The sequence below is a fragment of the Haemaphysalis longicornis genome, unplaced genomic scaffold, assembly GCF_048455015.1.
Source record: "Haemaphysalis longicornis isolate Haplotype H1 unplaced genomic scaffold, Haemaphysalis longicornis Haplotype H1 scaffold_12, whole genome shotgun sequence".
Lineage (NCBI taxonomy): Eukaryota > Metazoa > Arthropoda > Arachnida > Ixodida > Ixodidae > Haemaphysalis > Haemaphysalis longicornis.
In genome coordinates, this window is record NW_027526225.1 from 59,227,276 (window position 1) to 59,254,537 (window position 27,262).

Here is a 27,262-nt window from a genome sequence, read left to right on the forward strand (position 1 = left end):
ATGTTTTGCAATATTCAGGGTCACTATAGCGGAAACCTGCTTATGTGGACGGGCAAGTTTAATCCGGCTTTCAAAATACATAATGTGCATTCCAAATAGAACAACCAGGTCAAAAACCAATTTGGCTCGGGCTGAAGATATAATTTCTGGACGCGAATTGCATAATGCGCTGCTCCAAGCTCCATTCGATTAGTTTAACAGCATTTGACGTTAAATCTTTAGGCCTGATGTTTTCAATCCCGAGGCCATGCTCAACATTCTTAAGCATGCGAAGCATTTTGGCAGGACGCCACACATGCGCTCACAACCCAGCCCTACCACCCCTCTCCACCTGTTCCTTTCCTGAGCTGTGGGAGACACTGTTGACCAGCTGTCAACCGGAGGACCAGACTCTCCTGGTGACACGGGCCAAGACGGCGAGGGCAACGCATGGATTCCCGGACTAGGGTTCCACTCTCACATTTGAGCTCATTAAAATGTTTTGTCTCTCTCTCTCTCTCTCTCGGGGAACAATGCATTACGGATAGAGTAATTGATCATATGCAGTAAGTGATCAGGAGCCTCATCAAATAACAGCTTTAGCATGGCAATCGTAATTCCATCCGGGCCCGGTACCACATCCGCCAATTTTGCCAAGGCGTTAGCAAGCTTACCCGCCGCGGTGGCTCAGTGGCTAAGGCGTTGTGCTGCTGAGCACGAGCACGCGGATTCAATTCGCGCCCGCGGCGGCCACTTTTCTGGTGAAGGCGAAAAGCAAGAACGCCCATGTGTACGAGATCTCGGCGCACGTTAAAGATCCCCAGGTGGTGAGAATTAATCCACTACGTTCAGCGCGCCTCATCACCTGCGTTGCGTGGGCGTGTTAAAGCCCACAATCAATCAATCGGTCAAGCTCTGAGGATGTTGCTCCAGCGCTCTCGCTCTGTTCGCTCGCTTGCTGCCGATGGTAAATTAGTGGCAATATATAACTGCTGCTGATGCGGAGAGCGGAAGGCTATATTAGTCTTAATTCTGGTCTGGCTGGACATTCAGTGCGCACGATGCGGAGCTTTCCTTGCGTGCTCCACATACCTTTGGTTAACTGCGCACATGTCCGTTCTGTATCCACATTTAAGTAATATCTCGTTTGAATAGGTGAGTCCGCCGTCGTGGGCGTGCCCGCTGATAATATCGAGGCCCTGTTGTGTATTCCAGCAGCCAGGGAGCGAATTAAGCTCAGCGCGGCACGTGCTAAAGTCAAACCAGTTTAACCAGAGGTGTTATTGGGCACATCAGCAACCATGTAAACAGCGGCCGTGCTGCCGCCGCACTCTCGAGTTTTCCACACCTCCGCCCATACCAAAGCATCACCTCAATCGAAGAGCCTGCATGCTCTTTTTAGATGCAGAGCATCTGATTCACTCGCCTTGTCCCTCCGGCGTCGGCGTCGTTGTCGGCGTTGTCCACCCCTCTGCCATTCTCCTCGCCGCGCGAGCTGCGCTCTCCGTCGCTCTCCGCCGCTCACCCCCTCTCCTCTCCGATAAGGAACACTCTCTCGAGAGGGGCGTTGGATTGGATTTGATTTCATTTGATTGGATTGAATTGGAGTGGCTTGGCTTGGATTCGGTTGGATTGGATTTGGATTGGATTGGATTAAAGTGGATTGTGTTGGATTGTGTTGCGTCATAGCCGCGGCACGTTGCGTCATAGCCGCGGCAGACGCGCTGGGGCCGGCGCATGTGCAGTACTCTCTCTTCCGCGGTTTCCTCTCCTTCGGGCGCGCTGTTACTACCGGTGTGCCGTTCTCCGGTGAAGCAACATCCACGCTTGGCTCAAACACCTAGAGTCCACGCCGCTTTACAAGTACGCCAACGTCGTCATCGACTGGGACCAGCTTACGCAGTCCCCTCAACGTTATGCGCGCTATAAAACGCGTTCCCTTCGCCGCTCCGCCTATGCGTCGCATCTACACAGGGGTTCCCGCGAGGGGAGGTGGGAGTTTTCTTTTGTGCTCGATTTTCAATGCATGTGCTTTAGAGTCGCACAACGTACGCAAATGACGATGGTGTAGGGGCACAGGCAATGAACCATTGGATGAAACAGGCCCAATGAACCATTAATTAAATATTCGCTCTCAGATCGAAATTTTCTAAACAACCACTGCTAACGCAAGCTCTAATTACAATGGCAGGTGCACCCCCGTACAGACATATGTTCTCTTTGAAACATCAATCGACACTCAGCTGCTCACATTCATTGTCCCCCTTGGCACCAAGCTACATTTTACGCAAAAAGGTAGAAAAAATCGACTGGCCAATGCACAACATTTTTAACCCCTCTTCTTTGTAATGAAGTAATAAGTTGTTTGGTTATACGTAGTTATGGTGCAGAAGTATTTTAGTGCCTATCTGGGGTACACGAGGCAAGGGTTAGTAAATCAAGGCGACTTTACTGCAAGCCACTAACTTTACAATGTAAACAATTGCCCAAGCAACCACGGACGCCCGTGGGACTTCCACATCCCCTGTACGTCCATGTCTGGATGTATAGAGGGCAACACCCTTGTCTATAACACAGGTTTCGTACTTATAGCCTTATCTTGCCTCGGCCGAAAAATATTTGAGGAAAACAATTGTGCTATTCTGAAGTATGAACCATATACTTTAACCTCAACATTTTTTGTGACAAGTTTGAGCCCGCAGTTTTGAGAGATAACCAGTTCAAATTCAACTCAGTGTTATAGACAAGGGTGTTGCGCACTGTACATTTGTGGACGTACAGTCGACATCCAGCAGCCCATGTACATTTCCGTATGTCCCAAGGACATTCGACCATGGATGTGCAAAGTTACCAAGAAGCATCAAATAATGGCATAAATTAAATATAAAAGCTAGAACAGAAAAGCTACTTTGGTTTTCCAATTAAAAAGATTTTGTACATCAACATCCTCACTTGTATATTGCAAATTTCATCTGTGTATTACTAAAATTAAGCCTCATTTCTTAACTTTTTTGATGCACCTCACTGACTACAACGATAATCTCTTTGGGGAAAGGTATTTAAGAACTGTACCTTGCTAGCGAAATGTGTGCAGCAAGTTTCGTTGTTTCTCTTTACCCCCCCATAGTTTGTTGGTGTTGTACAGTGTTAGTATTGGTTGTAGGACACATGCTTCTCCTAAACGAAACATTTGTGATTCTGTACGTTTTTGCTGAACATCCAAAATACTTCGAACGTCCGAATGGACGTACAGAAGTATTTTGTATTTTGCTGACATACTGGTATGTCCACCGACTCTGAAACAGATCCGCTAGAGCCGGAATGAACGTACGTTGGATGGCCGACGGAGGTCCCGTGGTTTCTTTAAGTGCCCCTAAAACTATGAAAAAACATATTCACATGATTTTGTTCCAACTGTGGAGATTACCCACTTTCTTGCCCACAATGTCCACCTGACTGCATTTACTAGCAGTGAAAACGGCATTGCTGTTGGTCGTGTGAATGGACTTTTGGTTCCCTTTCCCCTGCCCATGGTCCCAGTCCTACAAACGTATATAACAATTTTTTTTGCATAAGAAAATAAAGCATTGCGCAGGCCTGTATGCACATCCCATGTGCAAGCCAATCATGTGTGCCTCCAAATATAACAGCGTTTATCCAGTGTGCCGGGCCAGTCCCTCACAGTACTACACTGTTATCATATTGGTGGTTCAAAATTTAACATTTAAGTAGCTGGTGAGTTAACGGCAACGCTAACTAAAGGAAGACAACGACAACTTCAATTTTCAATACCGGTGTCAAATTCTTTTTGTGTTCTTTATTTCACACCCACACACGCACAAAAAGCATCAAACAATATTAGCTCTTTTACTTCTTTCATCTCATATATATGTATAAAGTGCTATAAATAACAATAGTACTAAAGTCGCCTGCTCTGAACTCTGAAGGAAAAAAAAAAAGACAAAGCACTCACATTCACTTGTGCAGTCGTCTCGGGCACAATCAAAAACTGGTTATAATTTTCCTCCCAACAAAAAAGTAATGCGGAATAGAAATCCGTAGCATATCACACAGCATGTCAAATCTTTGATGCAGCTTACGACAAAGCGCATTTTCGGCAACGAGAAAGCAACTAAGGAAGATAACTTTAGATATCTTTCAAAGCATCGGTGAACTGGAACACCCAGGCCTAAAAAAAAAAAAAAAGACAAAAAAAAAAAAAAACGTTGCCTTTTTGCTTTTAGCACAACACCACAGGCAGTGCAAAAGGATATGGCTGCAAATATTCTGAGCGGTTCAAAGAAACAGCATACAAGAGACTGCACAGAAAAATGATGGCAGCATTCGCACTATGCGCTCTTTCTTTTTTGTTTCAATCCTTTACATTACCCAACCCGCATCCTCAGCTTAACTAAGTCTCCCATGAATTTGCAATGTGAAAAATTTGTTTTTGGCTGTAATCATGAAATGTAGCCCTTTCCACGCTGTGCCTACTGAATTTTCATCATAACCTATTGCCAAAGTATTTCCAGTTCACAGACGAATTGAGCCACGATTGCGGTCTAGACATGAAACTTTTTCTGCGCGAAACGCAGCTCATTTACAGGCAGGCAAAAAACTTTGAATGTCTGTCGGGACGGCCAGTGAAAAAGAATGGAGGGGGAACTCCCCACGCCACAGTTTTGAGAGTTAAGTTCGAAACGATATGCTCGAGTTTTTTGTGATCAACATAAGCATACGTCGCACAGTATTGGACATTTGAAGTTTCTCAATAAAACATACTTTTTCTCACACATTTTTGCCCTGAAAATTTTTACTACTGCTTCCGCTTGACTTGAAATTATGTCACCAACATCATTTGTGCAGAATACTACATCACGGCAAATGGCTGTGACAAAATTCACCCACGCCAGCATTTCATTTGCTCACTAAACAGAATCTTAGCATGCACTTTCCATGCCTACGATGTGCTTGTTGCGTCCTCTGAAATTCCAAAGACTTCGTCGATGACAAATGCCGCTATTCTTGTTAATTCAAGCTACTCCACATTGACAAGGTAGAATGCCCTAGTTTTGAAGCCACACAGATGAGAATGCGGGATATCGTGACCCAAGCGAGGACGATTCCAAACAAAACACAACGCGACACATTGCTCCGTATCATACGGAGTGATGATATGGAAATACGGAGGCCTCAGAGACAGAGCGAAAAATAGCACAGCGACCACACTCGGTACATTCCCGCATAGCTGGAGAATTCAATGAGAAAAACAAGCCTTGGGAACAGCGATAAAACGCTCCCGAGCACATTCTTCTTTGTGCGCATATCGTAACACACACACACACACACGCGAGCACGCGCAAAACTTGTACATTCGCATTTAAAATGTAACAGGCACGTCACACGATGATGCGTTACCAAGCACTTCCTTTCTGCGATAAGAACCCTGCGCTTTTCATATTGTACATGGAAAAAATCTGACTCGTCTTGTATAGTGCAGGCACGGTACGTCATAGGTTAGTAATGACTAGATGTCTTCATTTTTCTTGCTCAGGCAAGTACACACACCCAGAAAAAAAAAGGGGGGTGCTCGAATAATGCAATAAGCACACGATGGCATCAACGATGATAGCAGCATTTTTCTTTTTCACACCACGCAAGCTGCACGCTAGAAGATGAAGTCAAAAGAGAAGCTTGATGATGTGATGTTGTGGACTGTTGGTCAGAGTGATGCCGTAATGGCCACCTCTGCTGGCAATCAATGCCGAACAGCTAACCACGGGTATCAACGCTTAGCTCCAGAATGAAATGTGGGTCCACCTAGCCCTTTCTGCCCTGGTGGTGTCAATCGACGCCACCACATAAACGTTCCTCTAGTGCATAGAGAACGAAACCAAAACAGCTAGCTTTCGAGGGAATTGTTCTGCAATGATGGCTATTGCAATTGATATCACTAATGTTTCATTTTAGTGAAGCTGCATTATACAAAGAAGCAGCAGCCCCGGTGAAGCCGAAATTACGACATTAAGGCTGAACAAAATGGCGGCCTGAGTTTAATTCCCAAGCTTGTAAATTTGCACTACGAAGTAAATTTGCTTGCACTACGAAGTTTTCTTGTTTGTAGGTTCATGTAGTCACAAAGTTTAGGAAAATAGGCAAAAGTGATGTCTCTGCTCAAGATAAAAGTTTTAATTGCCAGATGTCCTAATTAATTGCTTCATTAATAAATCTGCAATTACTTCCACTTCAACCTTAATTTTTTTGTTTTGCTTATGGGAACCTAAACTTTAAGAAAACACACAAAAAACATTGTTTTGCTCGAAGTAAAAAAATCAGGGCTGAAAGGGCTAGACATGTTTCCGAGTGGACTGCGTGAAGTTTTCAGATGTAAGTTTCGAAGAAAAGAAATACTTGAGTGTGAGCAAACGAAACCTGCGTTTTTGGCCTCCCTCACTCGGCATTGCTTTTGCCATTCGCTCATCTCGCGATGAGGTGAGTGGCTGGTTCTAAAGAGATGAGGAGGTAAATCTTGCCTCTCCCACACATAAGTGTGGATAGATGAATGTGTAACAGCAATGGATGAGAAGCTTAAGTCTGTACAGGCCCGGTGCAGCAACAAAAGTAGAAAAAAACACATTCAAAGCAGTAATATTCATACCTCCCACGCTCTCGTGCTGAAGCAACCGTTTTAGCGATACATCAAACCACTTCTCCCTTCTTGGGTTTGAATTACGAAGACTGTACAGTGATCAAGGTGCGAAGCGAGCGCAAGTTATGGGTGTGCGTTTAAGGCATGATACAAGCAATATGCAGTACCTCGTAGAAAGCTCTTTCCTTCAATGTGTGTTCAAGTTGGGATGCAGTAATAAGCGTTTTTGTCGTGACGAAAACAGCGACCTGGTGTCAGCATCCGTCTTAATCAGTTACGAAGATTAAATCCTTGGGGAGGGAAAAAAACAACAACAACAAAAAAAAAAAAAGCATGCATGCAAGTCCTAGACAGTGTTTGACGAAGCTGCATTCCTCAGGGCCGAGATAATGTCTGACGAAGTTCCTTGCATTCCAGATAATAATGACTTGTGTCAAGAAACTTGATACACAGCCATGACTATTGTGATGGGCAAGTTTGACGAGCCTGTCACTCGTTTAAAAATCGAAAAGTCAGTGCACATTCTCATGTTGACACAGCAGCCAACCAAAATATCTATACTGAGTTCAGGCCTGCAACTAACAAGGCAATACAAAGCTCGGGTTAAAAAAAATGTACAACAATCTGACCCTAAAACGTCTGCCCAAGATTGCAGAGATCGTCACAAGTTTTTAACGACGCTGATCGCATTGCAAAGCACAATGACGACAGACACTCCAAAAGAAGCATGCCATCGAGAAATAAATCTCACAGTGTAAGACACTGCGGAGACATCATTGCGGTGTATCAACCTGCCAAACAACAAAAATACCATTTGTAACATCAAAGCAGATCACTTACCCATTAAAAGAAGCAAATGCAGAGTTGACAAACCAAGGCATTCAGAACACAGCGCTAAAAGAAGTTGCACGCAAACATTGCAGCGAAACCTCAGGAAGTTCTGATACGGCAACAATTCAGGCAGACACGCACCCCATACATGTTCCTACAGTAAAAGCGGCAGGTTTGTCGCTTGGTTAACTCTTTCGTGACCGCGCCATAGGCCTTCGTTCACCCGTATCGTTCACAGGTCAACGATTTTCAAACCTCCCACGAAAGCTAAAAACGGCACTTTGCAGGCAACTAACGCCATCTGGCGTATTTACTGACACAAAACTCTTTTTTTCATTTGATCATTGTTTGTTTCCATTTCGTGAAAGTAGGCAGCGTCGGGAGTGAAATTTGAAACCAAGGTAGCGGCAAGTTAGACCATAATGGCGTCCTGTATCACTGCGCGCTCCACAAAGGCGGACAGCTCTTTCAGGTATTTCGGCCGCTGCTGCTGCTGATTCTTTTTACCCCAGCAGCAATGATGACTTCAGTAACGATGTGGATTCGTCAGATTTTAGTTCTGATGAAGACGCTCCCACTCAACGGCCTTTGACTTTGACAGGTGCCGACAAGTAAGGTTCGTTTTTGACTTCGCGCTGTACTTATAAATAAAACCTGCTTCCTATCTGATGACTGCGGTTTTACTTTCCCGTGTAAGGTCTGGTCAATGTGTGGTGGGGATATTTTGCAAAACGCACCACGCCGTATTGCGTTATCACCTTCAAGATAACCTGGCGCTCGTGTCAGATTAGCGCTGCAGAGCGACCCGCTGAGCGCTGAATTTTTTTCTTGCTTTTTACCACTTTAGTTATAATCATTTTGTGTCATAACACAAACAGGTATGCATGGATGCATATAGTGGAACGGCAGTCAGGGTCACTACGTTGATGAACCCGCAAAAATCCAAAACTTGGTGTACACCATTGATGTATTAAATGATAGCTTGGGAACGTAGAAACAATTAGTGTATCTTAGAATTGCCAAAATAATATTTAGGCTCAGTACAATAGCCTATATGAACTGTCTGTATACTTTATTGAGCATTTTTTTGGTTTATTTTACCAATAAACTGTAAATAATTGCACCTTTCACAAAACTGCTGTTATTTGTTTAAAGGAGCAATTTATAAGGAACAATTTTATGCATAGCAATCCTAAACGTGTTGAGTAGCTCAAGAGAAAAAAAAATGTTTTGTGGAAGCACTCAAAATCAACCATTTTTCCGCGGTCACGAAAGAGTTAAACTTTAACTTAAGCCTTGCAAATTACACAACAAATGCTAGGATTCTGTACATCACAGATTTGACAATTTTCCCCACGTCTGCAGACACAGTGAATAAATTCCACTTGTCACATGTGACGTCACAATCTTGTTGAAGCAGACAACAGAAAGACCACTCGTTTAAAATACCTCGTCAGGTTGGTCCCATAAGTAGGTACATCACAACATGAGAATTGTAAAAAGGTTGACTTTTTTCATACAGAGCGTCACTTCTGGCGTGACAATTAACTGTCCCGGGTTCACCAGTAAATGTGGAAAATGTTAACAAGCAGCACATCATCTTTTGTTGCCCCAAGTTTTCGCATGGTTTGCCATAGTCTTGTGGGCAAATTTTTAACTTGAGGTTTGGTTTTTACAAGAATGTAATAAATATAATTAAGAATGAGACAAGAACATCCGTTGTTCTCACTCACTAAGAATGCACGTAACTTTCGTGTGCAAGAACAAAAATGTTAAACCACGAGATAACATTTCCTTTCAATTTTTTTTTTTACCGTTCATAAAACAGACGAATCTATTGCAAACCATGCGAAAATTAGGTGCGTGTTGAATAAGGAGCAACATTTCAGGATTTATACCTACCGGTGAATGCTATTAAAGGGGCCCTGCAGCACTTCGCATCGACAACTCGGAATGTTTTTGGGGTAAAGTCCATTGTCCCAGCAATCTCCTCCCGCAAGAATTATGAAAATCCGTTCATTACACCGAAACCACACGCGATAAAAAATTGCGCATAATCGTTCCCTGTCAACTCGACTGCGGACAACACGACGAAAGCTGCGCACTCTCTCCCAGAGAGGGGGACGCCTCGCGGCATTTTCTACGGCGGCCTTCAATTTAGCACAAGTCAGGGAGTTTTCTCGTTTTCTCCACAGCATGAAGGGGTCTATTTCCTGTCTGGTGCAACAAAAAAGCAGGCATGGCTGCCTGCTTGCAAGCATGCTAAGGCTGGTAGGGCGTTTTTGAAGCAATAAATGTTTGTTGTCGAGTGGTCTGCTTGAAAAGGCAGTATGAGTTTGTCACTCAAACTCCGTGCGCACTCAAAACACAAAAGAAGCGCCAAAACTATGCGTAAGGTTCAGGCATAGAAGAGGTTGGTACACAGTGCCGAAGACGGCGGATCGTCACGGGAAATGCGAGAAATAAGCCGCGAAGTTTGCCAGTGACAACCAATAGGACAGCCATGGCCACAATGATGTTGTTTAGGCTATGCCAGGGGTGCATAATGAGGAAAATTGAAAAGAGCGCGGTTGGTTTTTCCGCATCTCTTTCACGGCGATTTGCGCGATCACCGCTTCACTCGCATGGTAATATTTGGCTCAGGTATTCCTGGCAGCGTAATCTAATTGTTTCACCGGTTTATTTGGACTCATCGAAGAGTGTTGCAGGGTCCCTTTATAGTTAAAGACACGCAGCTCCTGGCACACAGTAAAAAACAAAAACTACATAATTATACGATCATTAATTACGCATGCACAGCAGTCTTCTGAAAACTCTGGCCTGTGCAGTTCAGTTGTGCATCCATGCAAATACGGCTATCCGCATGCAAATACGGCTAAAATAAAATCCACCTTTCCTCATTTTTACACAGCAGCCACCAACAAACACAACACAATTCAAACACAGCGGCTTGCGGGAAGCGTCCAAAACAAAAACATATGGCAACTGTCAGCTTTCGGCCGCAAATAAGGGCTGTCGCGAAGACGTCTCCGGAAATGGCACTTTTTTAAAAAGTCCGGAGCATGGTAAAAACATAAAAGCTATTTGGTGCAGTTCACTCCATCGTTTAAAGCATGCAGCATCCACAAATAGGCCAGAAAAACACTACACTACCTCCCACTGAATTTGCGAGGAGAAGACCAGAACATAGCAGCGCCAACCCAGTGCTCCATTTGACTAGGGCTTGGACAACTCTCTATTGGGAGAAGTTGTGCGCTAATGAAAGGCAATCATTTAGAAACTTCCCGTCCACACGATGGTAGTCTGCTTGCTTAGCGGTATCTTTTAAGTAATAAACGCAACAGTCATTTCAGGTTAATGCAAAACAAGCGATGTTATCACAAAAAAAATTGTCCTCGCACATATAATGCTGGCTGCAATGAAACTGCGAAACTAAGGCTAAGTCACCTGAATGGATTGATAATGCGTACGATAAGCATGCCCGCGCATGCACGAATGCCCTGCGTCCATCGCCCGCCCCGAATGATGTAATTACCGCAAAACATGCATTGCGATTCATATTTGTTTTTCAACCAGTATATCCCCTCGAAAGTTGCCTGTCTTTCTTGGCTGCAGTTTCTGAAGAGTATACTGGAACTCGGTGAAACAATGCTTAAATGAGAGTTGTCACGTGATGTGCGCGAGGTACTGGCGAGTTCCCGTTCCACACTCACGTGACACTCCTTGTGCGTGCAGCGAGGACAGAAGTTAACAAAACAAAGGCAATGGCTGTGGATATGACTGCCTGTTTTGTGACATCACCTCGAACAAGACACGTTTAAAAAGATGAACGAACCGGACACACACTTGCTACTGGACGACTGACATCTACCTTCCATTGCAATGAGGCACCTGTTTCACTCTTTCTTCCATCCTCCTCTCGAAACAGAACAGCCCTTCGACTTCATAAAAACACATTCACCAGGAACGCCGACACCGACGCACGTGTTTCGCTCAACTCTTGCCTGGCCTCCGTAGAACAATGCTCTGCTTCAAGCCTCTCGAAACTCAAAACTCAAACGCAGAAAAGTGGAGAGTATATCCACCACTCCCACCTTTTCCTGCCCTCCCCACCGTTCTTCATTCCCAGCATATACGTCACTTTTTCTCGAGCTTAACATTAAACGTCACCGTAGCAATCTCACCGCAATCCAACACTCCAAGCGCGTTGGTCCTACAGCTAGCGTCCACCTCCGATACCGTGCTACTCCTGTACATTTGAGACCACCGCTGTGTTCTCGTGCTCTTAAAAACTCCAGATCGCCAGGCCTATTGGATTCAAGAAATACCACAAACTTGCCCGACGTGTAAGAAGCACCTTTTGCCCGCGCGGACAACAAGTCAACGCCAACAGGGAGTGCGTGTTGATCCCTGCAGCGCCAGCGACGGGGCTTCAATGGCTTCCATTAGTCCCCCTCTCGTCTCAGTTCTTGTCACATGATGACTTCCTTCGCACATCCACTTTCGATCCTCGGCCATCTACGTCGTTGGGATCAAGGGGACAGGGTGGATGCCGCTCACATCACCCACTTAGCCCAAGGTTCAAACGACGAATGGCGTCTTGATGACGGAGTGGTGAAAGACATCGACTTCGGCGGGACACGTCTCTTTCCTGGTCGGCCACTGACTAGACGGCCTTTAGCTTTTTGGCCGGCGGAGAGACGGTGGCCTCTACTTCGATCACCTGTGGCTGGCCGATGATGTTGGAGGGCCAGCCGTTGGCAAGGACCACGCTGTACGCGGAAGAGGAGACGGGCCGGGAGGAGCAGTTGCTGGTCGTTGACGAGGACGGCGACGAGCCGTTCTCAACGAGCCCGTCGGGGCTCAGGGCGTCGCTGGACGCTCCCTTGGCTCCCATGCCCAGAAACTGCGAGAGGAGAGAAGAGAACGGGGAATGTGTTATTGGAGCCGTCTCTAAGAGCCAGTAATGATGGGATGTACTGAAACGTACAGTTTCATACCACTACAGTACCATCATCATCCTGACTACGCCCACGGCAGGGCAAAGGCCTCTCCCATAGATCTCCAATTACCCCGGTCCTGTGCTAACTGCGACCAATTTATCCCCGCAAACTTCTTGGTCTCATCTGCCCATCTAACTTTCTGCCGCCCACTGTAATGCTTGCCTTCTCTAGGGAAGCACTCTGCTACCCTTAATAACCAACGGTTACCTTCCCTTCGCATTATGTGCCCTGCCTACGTCCATTTCTTCCTAATTTCTACTAATATGTCCTTAACACGAGTTTGTTGCTTTACCCACTCCGCTCTCTTGTTGTCCCTTAATGTTACACCTATCATCTACCGTTCCATTGCTCGCTGAGTCATCCTCAATTCAAGTTGAACCCTCTTCGGGAGCCTCCAAGTTTCTGCCCCGTAGGTGAGTACCGGTGAGACGCAGCTGTCATACACTTTATTCATCAGGGGCAATGGTAGGCTGCCACTCATTATCCAAGAATGCCTGCCAAATGCACTCTATCCCATTCTTATCCTTCTAATTATCTCTGCCTCATGATTGGGATCCGGGGTCACTACTTGGCCTAAGCCGATATATTCACTTACCACTTCTACTGCCTCACCACTATATACTACTATATACTAGAGAGAAATCTATCACTGCCATCGTGGCCACCGCCCCAATGCCTAGCAACCTTCCTGTCCCACTTGACCTGGCTAGCCATGTGGTTTCTTTTCGCAGTAGAAACTAAAATCAACAAGAAAGGGTAACATCTTTTTCTCGTTTGTCTTGCATGAAGCTTCGAAGTAATTCCTGACAAATAGCTTTTTTCAAGCTTCACTTTTCTCCTAATAAAACAACTTTATATAATCTTTTGCAATAATATTGTTGCTTTTTTTCAGCCACAGGCAAGTTTTGGAAAGTTGTGCCAAGGAAAAATGTAATGTTCCTGCCCGGTCATGACAGAACACTCGCTCAAGCACGGCTTGCCTTTATATGAACACCAAATTTTTCTCTAGTATATAGTAGAATGAAATTCTATATGACATTAAAACACTACTGCACTGATGTGGGAAGAAAAAACTTGAAGGTAGACAAGGTCAATAGCTGGGCTTCCCTACGATTTGGACGAAATAAACACATGATTTTTTTCATTTCTTCAAATCAGTGCTCCTCAACTTCAATATTAAGCAGAAAAGTGTCTCAACAATTCAAAGGTATCTTTGCACAAATAGATAAACTCTGTAAGTCACTTTGAACCTTTTCACAAATTCATTGTATTGTATTCCGCTTACTTGAGAAAAAAAAGTGCTTTGTTCCTAATTTCTGAACGAGGATAAGATAAGGATGAACATCCTCAATCTAAATCGCTCGCAATTAGCGCTGTTAAAGGGACACTGAAGTGATATGTAAACATTGCGGGATTACTTGCGCAAATTGCAGTCCGGAGTCCCTAGGCCATGTTACGACCACTCTGAGCTCGTTTACGCGATTTTATTTAGTAGATAAATTAATTCGAAAATGCTGTCCTCCTCTCTTTACGCTCGCCCATTTTCTGCGGCGTTTTCGTGTGACGTCGCGAGGAGCCGAGCTCGCAATTGGCTGCGCTACTGCACGTCTCCCCGGCCTTCAGGCAGAGTCAGTCGGCCCAGCGTTTCGTCCGCCGGCCGCCGACGGGTCGTCGCAATTCGTTCGCTCAGTTGAAACGAAGCCAGGACACGTTTGTGAATGGAAGAATGGGCCTTTGTTTGTACACCTAGTTTGTACACTGTATCTAGCTCCAAGTCAAGGTCGCTTCACACAAGCGCTGCACAAGCGCACATGCGATGCTTCGCTGACTGGTACGCCAGTAGGAAAATATAAGGCCTCTTGAAGGCGGGAGAAGAGCCAGCGAAGTCAATATAGGTACTAAGGAAATAAAATCAACTGATATTTTTACCGTACAGCGTAAAAATAGGGTGCGGGAAGCACTTTTTTGTGTTGGGCGAACAAGCACAGTGGTCAGCAGCACGACTACGCATCTGCGAACGCTTTTCCGTCTGCGAAATGCAATTGCTAGACGTGAGCTATTGTGGAAACTCGGGGGACGCTTACTGCACGAGCGCAATACAACAAATAGTCACCTAAGCTGCTTGAAATGCCAAAACTAAATAAAAGTGTAAACTGGTTGTACAATATATACCCTATATTACCAAGGCCAGCGGAGCCCGCTCCGTGGCCGAGTTGTTTGGGGCGCTGTATATGCCACCGCAAGTATTTTGCAAGTCAGGAGTTCGAGTCCCCGTGGGTACGTGCTTTTTTTGTTTTTGTTAGTTAACTTTTTTGTTTTCTGCCGATGTTTTCTACATTGAGTTCACCTTTTTTTGGGCCGCAACGTTCATGGCTCCACGAACTAGTTCACAGAACGCGTGCAGGCTGGCACTGGCGCGCTAGCGAGTTCTCGTTGGCGTGCTGTTGCCATAAGCACCGACTGCTTGCGGGCAGTGGGCACAGGCCAGAATGAACAGACCCTTGGCCTGGTGCGAACACGCTTTTTGCGGTACAGGCATGAGTGAGGCAAGCTCCAAATATGGGGGAAAAGCGCATGACATTTGGGCGTCTGCGGGTACGCGGAGGGCGTCCATGCACTGCTTAGGCCTCGGCTAGTGAATGCTACGATTCCAAGCCGTCCTGGGAGGCTTATCTTTATGCATTTTTACAGCTGACAACATGGCAGAAGCGCGGTACGATGATTACTGAGTTATTGAGAATGCCCATCCAACGACACCACCGGTTGTGTTTTACAGAACCGAAACCGAATCTTGTTTGGTTGCTCACCTTGGGCATCGTCCAATCACAGAGCCCGCTCCTCCCAACATCACAGCTTTAGTTGGTGCGGCCGCCGCAAACCGCGCATGGTAGTTTTTCTTCTTTCGCGCTTTGTAAAATAATTACCGATTTGTAAACTGCATAAACCATGAAAAGTGTGCTAATTTGAGCAACAAAACCGGGAGCTTGACAAATGCACTTCAGTGTCCCTTTAAAAATGAGTGCAAAGTGACAGTAGCAAAAGCAAACTAATCCAGCATAGTGCTACAGACTTCATCACAGAGATTTCAAACAAGATGCTACTTTACTTCGCACGCATGCATAACTCGTCCCCCCATATAACCTGGATTCTCAAGTTGTTCCCGGAGTAAAAAAAAGAAGGATACTGTGTATTACTTGCGTTATTGCCCACATAATGCAACATTTCAATCTTCACAACAGCAACAAAAAAAATTTTTAGAAGGAACAGAAAAGCGTCCGTAAAAAAAGAGGTTGAAATAGTAAGAAGTAGCAGCAGCGTTTGAAAAGGCAGCCTCCTGTCTCACTTCTCTTCACCTGACCCTATTTTTACATTTGGTGCCGAAATCGTATACGGCAATCAGCCAGGAGCTAGAAGACTTTCTTACAGCAGATAAACTCGACATCGAATTTCAAATGGCCAAGGAATACAACGATCGGACCCTCAACAACACATTGGCACAAATTCGCCAAGAGATCCACCTTCTAGAAGGAGCCTTTTAAAATGCCCTACGAGCGTGAGCCATCAACGATGTGGTCCTGTTTAGACAGGAAGGTGAGGCCACGACCTTGATACCTTGGCTTCCACAGCTGGGCATATTTGGCTCTCAACGCGAGCTTCAGCTTTGAACGGAACATGCTTTTGGGAGCAGTTTCAACAGACATTTCGTACCAATAGCGCACTTACGGCCATGTTGGTTTTATTATCTGCGCCGTTACGTGATGGGGGAAGTGGCTGCAGCAATTGCACGTTTACCAACCACGGAGTCATGCTATGCAGATGCTGTTGAAATTCAAACAGTGGTACGGGAATAAGGAAAGGATACGGCAGCATCATCTGTCTGCAACGAGGAATCTGTTGCCTGTAAAATGGACTACTGACATACGGGGCTCAGGCGGCTCTATCCTCTGCCTGAATTCTCTCTGAACGTGCCAACTTGTACTTTCTCTGCCACGCTGGTGGATCTCCCACACGACATAACGTTGAGTTTGATTAAAGAGAAATGGCATCGAGAGCTCAACTTTTAAACAGCTGATGGTTCTACACCAGCCCATTCACCGGCAGCGACGGCTGAGTCGGATGATGAGCTAACGAACTGCTAACCATGTGACGATTGAAGTAGAGAGTGTGAGCGGGGCTGCGGGTTGGCCCAACCACAATTCACTGGCAACTGACCAGAGAAAGAACGGAGTGAGCTCCCCATGACGTCGGCATTCCATGTCAATGACCGTAAAAAAGAGTGCTTCTTTTGCCACTCCCAGAAACACAGCACCTGCTCATGTGTCGCTGACATCTCTCCGACTACTAAAAAAGAGTGTTGCCATCTTTGCCATACGTTTTTTTTTGTCTGTGTTGCACGTTTCTGCTTTCTGATGGTTCTGCGATGGTGTCGCTTCATCAGAGCTTCACTGCTGACTTTACACATCACGTGATACTTTTTGCGGAAAAGAGCAGCAACTGCGGCACTCAACGCGAGTTCGACGTAAACGAGAAGTTGATCAGGGGTTGGTGAAAGCAGCGGGACCGACTTTTTGCGCGCAACAGGTGGCGTTGTGCTTTTTGCGGCCTAGGTACCGGGAGGCATGATGCACTCAAAACAGAACTGAGGCTTCATGTGGAAGAAGAACGCGTGAAAGGCCTTCAGGTATCCTGCGAGGACATTCAGGCAAAAGGCCGACAGGTGGCGCGTCAAGATGGGATCGGCCACACTACATTTAAAGCGAGTTGGGGCTGGGTCCAGATGTTCATGCGAAACAACGCGCTGTCCCTTTGTTGTAGAATGGCTATCTGCCAGTGTTTGGCAGCTGAATATAAGGAACAGCTGGTGGAGTTTCAGAGGTACGTAATCAAGCTCCGGCGTGAGAAGGATTACATTCTTGGCCAGATTGGGAATGCTGATCAAACCCTGGTTTATTTTGAAATGCTGACCCACACGACTCTCACAGCAAAAGGGCCCAAGGACATGTGGTTGCTGACAACAGGCCACGAGCACACACACGGCTCTGTAATGCTGTGCTGGATGGCAGATGGGAGGAAGCTGCCACCATACATACTGTTTCGGCGGAAAATGATCCGAGAAGTTCCTGAAACAAAGTGATCATTCGCGCGAATTAGGAAGGGTTCATGAATGAGGCAATGGTCAAGGAATGGTTTCAGCTAGTTTGGATGCGGCGACCGGGCGCACACTTGCACCTTCCTAACATGCTAGTCCTTGAGTCGTTCGGGGGCCAGTGTCGAAAAGGCCGTACAAGTGGTCGACGTGGACCTGGTCGTCATATGACGACCTCAACTTCAACCTTTAACCTCAACTATGACGTCTCAACTTCAACCTTTAGACGTCACCGTGAACAAACCTTGCAAGGACCGCGTGGCCAGGTACTACTGGGAGTTACTGGCGAAGGACGCTGCCACCATAACACTGACAGGATGCCACAGTAAATTCGCAACGTGGGTCATGGATGCGTGGGACAACCTACCAGAGGAAATCACCCGCACTGGCTTCAAGAAATGCTGCGTTTCCAACCCACTTAACGGCACCGAGGATGACGTCATTTGGGATGATGATGATGCCAGCAAAGCATCCAAGGACGACAGCTTCCCCACCTCCTCCGACGATGAGGCTTGTGGCTAGCGAAATACAGTGCCTACAGCACTCGTGTTAATGATAAATAAAGGTTTGTCATGTAAAAATTTTTCTGCTTTTTTATTAAAAAAAATGGTAAATCTATATTTTACTTTTCTTTTTTCTTTCCTTCTTTATTCTTCTTCTTATTATTTTTTTTTTTTGCAGCAGCAGGACTCTGGTGCGAGTTAATTGGTTCATGAAAAGACGGAACAGCACGAATTAAACAGGTCCGAGGAATAGAAACACACGGTACACAAAAGGGCACTGACTACCAACTGTACTACTGACTCCTCACCAAACAGCAGTTGGTAGTCAGCGCTTCTTTGTGTACTACATGTTTCTAATCTTTGGTCCTGTTTCGTTCGCCCTGTTCCGTCTTATCACAATTTCTTTTTATTTCTAAATGAGCACTTTATATAGGGGTCGACCTATATTCGGGCTTGACCTATTTTCGAATAAATCCGGTATGGTGTGGAGATTGCGCCTGTGTCTTCCTGGGGGGAGGAGAATGTAGAAAAAGAGGTTGAAACAGTAAGAAGTAGCAACTGTTCGGAACGGCTGTCTCCTGTCTCACTCCTCTTCGACCGACCAGTCTTTTTTACAGAGCCTCTGGTTAAAACGGCCCTTCGTGGATGAGAGATAAAGAGGCGACGGTTGTGCAGCACAGCCGGTCGCAGCCTCACCTCTCCCATGACCGCAATGGGGGTCTTGCCGGTGGCCTCGGAGACCTTGTGCTCGACTAGGTAGAACATGTACTCGTCGTACAGCAGACGGATCAAGTGGAAGGACCCGAAGCTGGCCGCACTCCGCAGGGTCAGGTCCCGAATCACCATGGAGCTGCATTGAAAACAGAGGCGGTTGACTGAAGGAGATTCAGTGATTACGACAAAAGAGTCCACAATAACACAGAATGTGACGACAACAATAATTAGGCTGTAGCTAGGGGTGAGCCGGCCCTAGCTACCGTATTTCCGCGCGTATAAGCTGCTTCTGCATATAATCCGCACCACCCCTTTCAGCCCGCCGGAAAAGAAAAGAAAAAGAAATCCTCGTGTATTGCCCGCACATTTGATACAGGAAAGGCTCCACAAAAGCTACTGCTCAAGCAACACATCACATACTATGTAGGCAGACAAAGCGTATATTTAGCTAGTAGAATGCACTGACTGCAAGGCCGAAGTTGATATTCCCTAATAAAATTCAGTTGTTAGAGTGCGCTCCCCTTGGTTTTTCTTCGTTGTCCTTGTATGTTTTGTGCAATCGCTGCCATAGAAGGCTGTCAGTGTTACTGTGTAGGAGCTTCATGGCACAACACACATTGCCGTGAAGCTGCCTTAAACGAAAAAACCTTGCATATTATCTGCCCCCCTACTTTGCCACTGAAATTTTAGCATTTTTGGTGCGGGTTATACCTGCGAAAATACGGTAGGTACTTCATGTTTTCAAGGAGTCAGGAAGACAAAATACAGCTTCCTTCGAAAAAACTAGCCCGTGGTAACTCACTCAGTTTCATCCAAGCCATGCAAGACTCTTTTTTTAACTGAAAGAGGCAAGAATTTATAAAAAAAAGATCTTGCAAATTTCAGGCCAAAGTGATTTGATATGGACGGGCAGAAGTGACATAACACATGCCGGCACTACAATCAGAGTGTTAACAGCATGTTAGTGTTCAAGTGACGTGACTGAATGAAAGTGTAGGCTCCCCTACAATTTATTGGAAGTGGCTTAGGTCAGCGGCCGTCGATCGCACAAGCAAGGTTGTGCGACGTCATAAAGAAATCCCCGGAAAGCGGCCGCGGAATCGGCACTGTTCCATGTGTTTTCCTTAACACCTTCCTTATTTGTTTGAAGTTAGCAATAAAATTGGGGTCACCATTATTGGGACGAAGTAGCCCTTTTATTGAACAACCAAGCTAGTATTTTGCTTTTGTGGCTGGCTCCTATAATAAAAAATCGCAGACTATCTCCACTAATGTGAAACCTGGGGAGGGGCGAAGCATGCAGTGCATAAGTGTATTCTTGGTGCCTTTGAATTTTTGCCAGTGGAGATTAAGCCACTGGGGGGCAGAGGTATACAGCTGTAAGTCTCTAATTTTTGAAGCCCGAAGCTCTCTAGTGCGAGGCGTAAACGAGTGTACCAATGTTTTTTTTAGTACGCGTTGCGTTCTAGAGCAAGGCATAAATGAGTGTCCCGGTGTTTTAGTACCGTGACTACATGAGACGATGGTTACGACGACGACATTAGACGCCGACGGCCAGAGCACCTACGGGGCTTCGCCCCTGATATAGCGAGGCGCACCTGTAGAAGGACCACTTGAGCAGGAACTGGCGGGCGGCGCGGGGGAACTCGGGGCGCCCCCGGAAGGGCTCGAGCACCTGTCCCACGACGCCGTCCAGCCAGGCGGCCCACTGCTCCAGGGAGGTCTGCTGCTGCAGCGTCAGCTTGAAGTCCTGCTCCAGCCGCTGCACCAAGCCGTCCTCGCACTGGCACACCCACGACGCCTGCTCCTGTTTCAGGGGGGAAGGGAAAAGGAAAGGGGACAGTGAGCGCTTGCCACCGCCAGGCTCATCAAGATGCACCACAGCCTCCTCGAGTGCGACATTCCGTTTCCAAGTCAGCGCAGGACGCGCACTTCCTGTTACTCCCAAGCACCGTCTGGTGGTTAGGTTTTAACACTACCTGCCGCGGTGGCTCAGTGGCTAAGGCGTCATGCTGCTGAGCACGAGGATGTGGGTTCCATTCCTGGCCACAGAGACCGCTTTTCTGATGGAGGCGAAAAGCAAGAACACCTGTGTATACAAGATTTCGGCGCATGTTAAAGATCCCCAGGTGGCCAAAATTAATCCGGAGCCCTCCACTACGGCGCGCCTCATCACCTGTGTTGCGTCGGCGCATTTAACCCTTCAATAAATCAATCAATCAGCTTTTAACTTTAACACAGCCACAATTTTCTTGATCAACTCCTAAAACGAGCTCTCCATTCGGCCCCTGCGGCCAAGCAGGTAGCATTGTGGCTTACAATGCATTTACCCTGGGTTCGAGCCCCAGCAATTCTACCTTCTTTTTTTTTTCAGGGATTTTTACTACAGTGGAACCCCGATTACACGTCCCCTGGTTTTACGACGACCCACTTACAACGGGCCAGCAAGGTCCTGGAAAACTCACCATAGAATCAATGTTTTAAAAACCCCAATTATACGGTGCTCAGGTGTACGCCTTTCGCTTAATACGATGAATGCTGGCGGGGATAAACCAGCACTTTTACAACTTTTTACGCCGCTTTGCCGCCTCGTTCCGACCTTTTTCTATTCTTAACCCTTGTTTGGTGCTGCTTGATGTGCAAAGGTAAACAATAAGCGGCAGGCCCGATTACTTGGTACACAGACTCAAGCAAGCTGGCGGGCACTGGCAGTGGCGGGCACTGACGGTGGCGGGCGGGAGCCTTCGACGGCCCCACGCGGCAGCAGAGCGCCAATGCGCCAACCGGGAAATGTCAAAGTCCAGGTAGCCGGCAGACCGCCAATTTGAAGCTTCCGTCGAGCCGATGAACGTCACATGCAATACCAGATTCCTTCAATGCTTCCCTGGTCATAAAACTCCCGCTCAAGTTTCGTTTGGGGAAAAAGGCGACCACCAGGGGCGCCGCCGCCGATTGGAGGGCATCCAGCAGCAACGGCGACCCCGTGTGTCGGGACGTGCTGTGGAAGGTAAATGTGCACTTGTTTTTGGCAGAACCTTTTTTATAGAAACACAGTCTTGGTAGTTATGCCCTCAAGGTTGATACAAAATGAAGCCGGGAGGGAGGTCTCATAACTGCAGCCGTACGGAGAATCCGTATAAGGCAGAATGCCTGCTCAAAACGAGTGATGGATGTCTAGATTTGATTCTAAGAAATTTTTCAGCAGAGGGCATGCGTAGGAGATTTAGCGCGCGTTAAGTTGTGTGATGGTTTACATTCTTCTGCGACCCTTGACTGCTGCGCTTCTCTCCGCGCTGCTGCCTTGCCCCGCTATAGTTCGGAATCTCGAGAATTGATTTCACAGCACGGCCAAAGCATGGCTAGGGAAGCCCTGAAAATGGCACTGTTCGGGGATAAGAAAAATTTCCGCAAATAAAAGCCTAAGTGGACTGGCCAGCATGCTCCGTGATGGTATTCATAGGTGCTGAGGTTCCAAACATTTTTTTTTACTCGGCATGAGGTGGATACAGTGAGCGACATGCAGAATTACTTTTGCCCGCCTGTTGGGACTGAGCCCCACGCAAAAAGCAGTGGACACATTTCAACTGCTCAAGAGGAAACTCGACATGTCTGGCAAATTATTTTTTTGCAGCTTCCTCGGACTTAGCTTCTGAATGTTTTCCTTTGTCCCGAACACACGGTGCAGTGCGTTGTAGTGCATGTGCTTTTTATCAGCGCGGTAAACTTTCGAAATTATTGAGTACAGTGAAACGAAGATTACTCTCGCTAGTTGTGGATTTTGTCAGAAACAAGGTGAATGTGTGGGATATAAAGTGTATAAGGCCACAGCCTTTTAAATATTCTTTTATTGATTCTCGCAGGTAAATAATACACACTGGGCCGCTGATTGGCCACATCAGCCACAATTAATGGTTTGTACACGAACAATCACGTGATCTTATCTACTTATATACTCTCACTTATCCACTCCAAGATATTCCCCAAGACACAAGCACATCACTAATAAAAATCAACTAAAACCAAGTATGTTCTCTGCCCATCGACTCTCAGGTGGCCTCTCTAAAGTATTATCAGAGTCCTTCAATGGTACTGTGAATACGACGCGTGCCTAAATTAGGTATGCCCCACGCCGACAAATTTCCAGCCTTTGTCAACACGGCGTGCACATTACAAAAGGGGCTGTCACTCCCTCGTCACATATCTCCGCCATCATGGCGACACTTTAGACCTATCACGAATTTCAGAAGGAGGAGGTGGAGAAAACTTCATTGAACAGCGAGATCGAGCTGGTAAGTGGGCAGGGTCCTCAGTCCAGGACTCCGTAGGTGCGGCCTGCCGTCTTCGCCCTTTGAGCAAGCCAAAGCTGCTTACTTGGGTCCGAGCTGGTAAGTTCCCTCTCCCACTGCTCGTATGTAGGACTGGGAATTGGTGCAAGGTCTGGGTTTGAAGGGCATGCCCAAACCATATGGAAGAGCGTTGCTGGGCTGTCACAGTGCCTCACTGCGTACCATGGACTGTACGACTTTCCCAAACTCGGCGGCACGCGTTTCTTTATTCATATGTAGCCCCACAAATGAACTCGATGTAAGCTTAACTTTAGACCTACAACGAATTTGAACCTCAGTGCCTACCATGGACTGTACAACTTCACCAGACTCGGTGGCGTGCCTTGCTCTATTCATATCGAGCCCCACGAATGACCTCGAAGCCAGCTTAACCCCAGAAGAACACAACTGCACTTTGCATGCTCTGATGCAGTAATTACCCCCAACAACTAGACAGGCATTAAGCCAGCATCTCAAGGCACCCTCGGCACCGCTTGGACTTAGGACAACAAAGATGCGGTTTGCCGCAAAAGGACATTGACAACCTTTCCCTGACAGGAATCATTTCTATTGGCTAGACGCACATCCCCGCCACCCCTGGCAAACGATGAAAGGTGGACAGCGTCCCCGTGACTGGGCTATGCACCCCTTCAAAATTACCGTATTTTCGCGCGTATAACCCGCCCCTGGATATAATCTACACCCCCACTTTCAGCCCACTGGAAAGAAAAAAAAATCCTCGCGTATTGCCCGCATATTTGATGCAGGAAATGCTGCACCAAAGCTACTGCTCAATTAACACATCAGATACTACGCAGACAGAAAAAGCGTATGTTTAGCAAATACAATACTCTGACTGCAAGGTGGAAGTCACAATTCACTCATAAAATTCAGTTGTTAGAGTGCACTCGCCCATGTTTTTTCTTCCTTGTCCTTGTATGTTTTGCGCAATCGCTGCCATGGAAGGCTTAGTCAGTGCCACTACGTAGGAGCGTCACGGCACAACGCGCATTGCCGTGAAGCTGCACTCAAAGAAAAACCCCGTGTATTATCCACACCCCTACTTTGCCACTGAAATTTTCGCATTTTTGGTGTGGGTTATATGCGTGAAAATGCAGTAAACCTTCAAACTTCTTTCCGGGGAATGGCACGCCTCCATCTCGCGCACAGCACGGCGTCAGAAGGAAAGCGAAAGAGCGACACTTTTTTATCATTTCCTCTGTAGCAGAACGGCAGCCGGGAACGCAGGAAGTCAACGGCATGACCGTTCACCGAACACTTTTTGGCACTCATAAAACAAACAATCCATTTCACCAGTACACGACTGGTAAAGCGAATGAACTCTCCTAATAATGCCAGGAGTGTCTGCTTCACGCCGCGGCCTTCTTGGGCACCGCACGAAGCTCTCCCAAAGCGTGACGGTGGATTTTCATGACCAGGAATCCCACTTCCCTTGCCCGCTTGCCGTCCCCTGTATAACTTGCCTGTGGCCTTGGCCACACTCTCGCCTTTTTCTCCTCATATTGCTCAACCGCATAGGCCTTCCCAGCTTATGTTGCATGTGCAAGGCACAAGGCTGGTGGGCTAGTGCAGACGGTGCGAGGGGGGGCTCAAAATAAGCGTTGTTCTTTTTTAGAAACTTGGAAATTAAGTTAGGGGTTCGCACGTTACGCGAGAACGCACTAAATATAGTAATTTAAACAAGTCCTTAGCCCACCTGTCTCGTGAGACCATCTATTAGGTGGCATTTACCCATACCCTGATTACACACTCCGGTCATGCAACGCCTCCACGCGGTGCTTTGAAATTCGTATTATCGAGGTTGCAATATATTAGAAAAATGCTTCTTTAGGCCAGTTTGTGCATTCTTTTTGCAAGTAAGGGTGGTTTAGTATCTTTTTGGTCAGTTTATGTGCGGAAAAAAGCCTGTCATCACGATTAATTGAAGTTTTGCATCGCACCAAAAGTGCCCGGCCAGCTCTGACTTCGGTACAGAATGTCCCTCCTCCAGTAGCGGCGATGGGCTTACCTACAATGCACAGGTGGCTCGCAGCTGGAGGAAAAGGGTAAGGGGCTTTTGGAGCACCTCTAATCTCCCTCTCACTGGGCCCACTTGCACTTCACTTTTTGAATGTCAATAACTTGATCGCACCCAAGTGGCCTCGGTCAACACCCCTTAGACAAGAGAGCTTAGCTGCGCACTGCGACAGCCCCTGGTTTCCTCATAAAAGGACGCTCAACGTTAATTGTTTTCTTTAATCTCACAATGGTCCTTTTTTATGCGAGAACAAGACGCTTTTCTAGTTCTATGCTACGACGAGCACTCGGTCCACTGACTGCTTTGTTTCTTTCCCGCACTCAGATGTACAGTTGAGTCCACTTATAACGATACCGTTTATAACAATATATTGGATATAACGATGAACAGCTATGGCGCCGTCAACTTTTGTATTCTTTCTATGGCAAAATAAACCGCTTATTACAATGCTCCAGTGCCACGATATCGGATATAATGATTGAATCCGGTTACAGTGTGCACCAAAAGTGCAACAGTGACGACTCTGATGGCGCGGTTGCGCAGCCTACTCAGGTATACTGTCTTCGTAGGAGGCCCAATGCGTGACACAGTCCCTCGGGGACTTTGTTTCTGCCAAGGACTTTTACCTCAGCTACGTGAAGCACCTGTAGATGCTCTTGGAAAAGATTTGCGCTAGCTTCCCATGCGGCAAACAAAGGTGACCAATTATTGCTTCTTTTCCGCAAATTAGTAGTAGTACGAACTTGCTGGCATGCGAATAAAATGTATTGAGCTCTGTTCCGTCTTTTTATTTCGCTACCCGCTTATAACAATTATCGGTTATAACAATGGGATTTCCGTGGCACTTGGATATTGTTATAAAGTAAGTAACTCAACATGAAATGCTTCACAATGAAACCTACGTTATGTGGTTTTACGCACTATTTGGAAACCTCAAGTATTTTCGAGGTATTCCGGAGTTTGAAAATGCAAATAGGCTGTTGTATCAATTAATGTGGATACGTGAAATTATGTATTGTCGAAATCAAGAAATGCACCGCTGAGGAAACATGCAGCAACACAGGTGGTGTGATGTGGCTCTGGGCCAAGAACAATACAGGAGTGAAAACAACATTTGCTAAGATGGCCAGATAACGTAGTAAGCGCTTGGCCTAGGCCAGGCGTGCAGCATCTGTCTCAGGAGACGAAACAGCGTGGCCACCACGATAGGCATTTCACTGCACCGCCCCGGAATGAATTGTGGCCATTATCACTTCATCCATCAAGTGTCGCTACCCTCTCCTTCGCTTTCGCAGCTACAATGCCTTGTATTCTGCGCATTGTTTTCCATCATGACATTATCTGGTTGCTCACCTGCACCAGCTGCAAAATTCAGTGGCAAAGTAGGGGTGCAGATAATAAGCGGGGTTTTTCCTATAGTGCAGCTTCCCGGCAAAGCGCGTTGTGAAGCTCCTACGCTTGCGTGAAGCTCCTACGCAGTAACACTGACTAAGCCTTCCATGGCAACAATTGTGCAAAACATACAAGGATAAGGAACAAAAAACAAGTACGAATGCACTCTAACAACTGAATTTCATTAGTAATTTGTGACTTCCGCCTTGCAGTCAATGTATTCTACTTGGTAAATATACGCTTTTTCCGTCTACATAGTATGTGATGTGTTGCTTGAGCAGTAGCGTTGGTGCAGCCTTTCCCGCATGAAATGCGCGGGCAATACGCGAGAATTTTTTTTTTTTTTTTTCTGGTGGGCTAAAAGTTGGGGTGTGGAGTACAGTCGAACCCCGCTACAACGAACGCCGCTTCAACGAAATTTCCGCTTCAACGAAATATTTCCAATTCCCCGTCAGCTAGCCATAGAAGTCAATGCAACAAAGTCCTCGCCACAACGAACCATTTGTCAGGCTTGCTTTCGCTTCAACGAAATTTTCGATGATTTGGGCTGGGTTTGAACAATTATTTTACAATAAAATAAGCATAGTGCCAGCTATCTGTAACTTTTTATACATTCAGGACGCTTAGTTTCACCGAAAATGCGCGTTGCGACCACACTGCCACCCAAAACAAAACAAAAAAT

The 27,262-nt window shown here is 46.4% G+C and overlaps 1 protein-coding gene across 5 annotated transcripts in view; it reads right to left on the bottom strand.

The window, feature by feature from the left end:
* Positions 1-3,756: 3,756 nt before the first annotated feature.
* LOC144162707 (DNA-binding protein RFX2-like) overlaps positions 3,757-27,262 on the bottom strand; it is a 73,826-nt gene continuing 50,320 nt past the window's right edge. For all 5 annotated transcript variants that reach the window (XM_077693349.1, XM_077693352.1, XM_077693351.1 and 2 more), the window contains 3 exons: positions 20,424-20,632; positions 18,808-18,961; positions 3,757-12,365 (listed from right to left, as the gene is read on the bottom strand). In XM_077693349.1, coding sequence (XP_077549475.1) covers positions 12,126-12,365; positions 18,808-18,961; positions 20,424-20,632 — 603 coding nt within the window. In that variant the 3' untranslated portion in view covers positions 3,757-12,125. The remainder of the gene's footprint in view (positions 12,366-18,807; positions 18,962-20,423; positions 20,633-27,262) is intronic.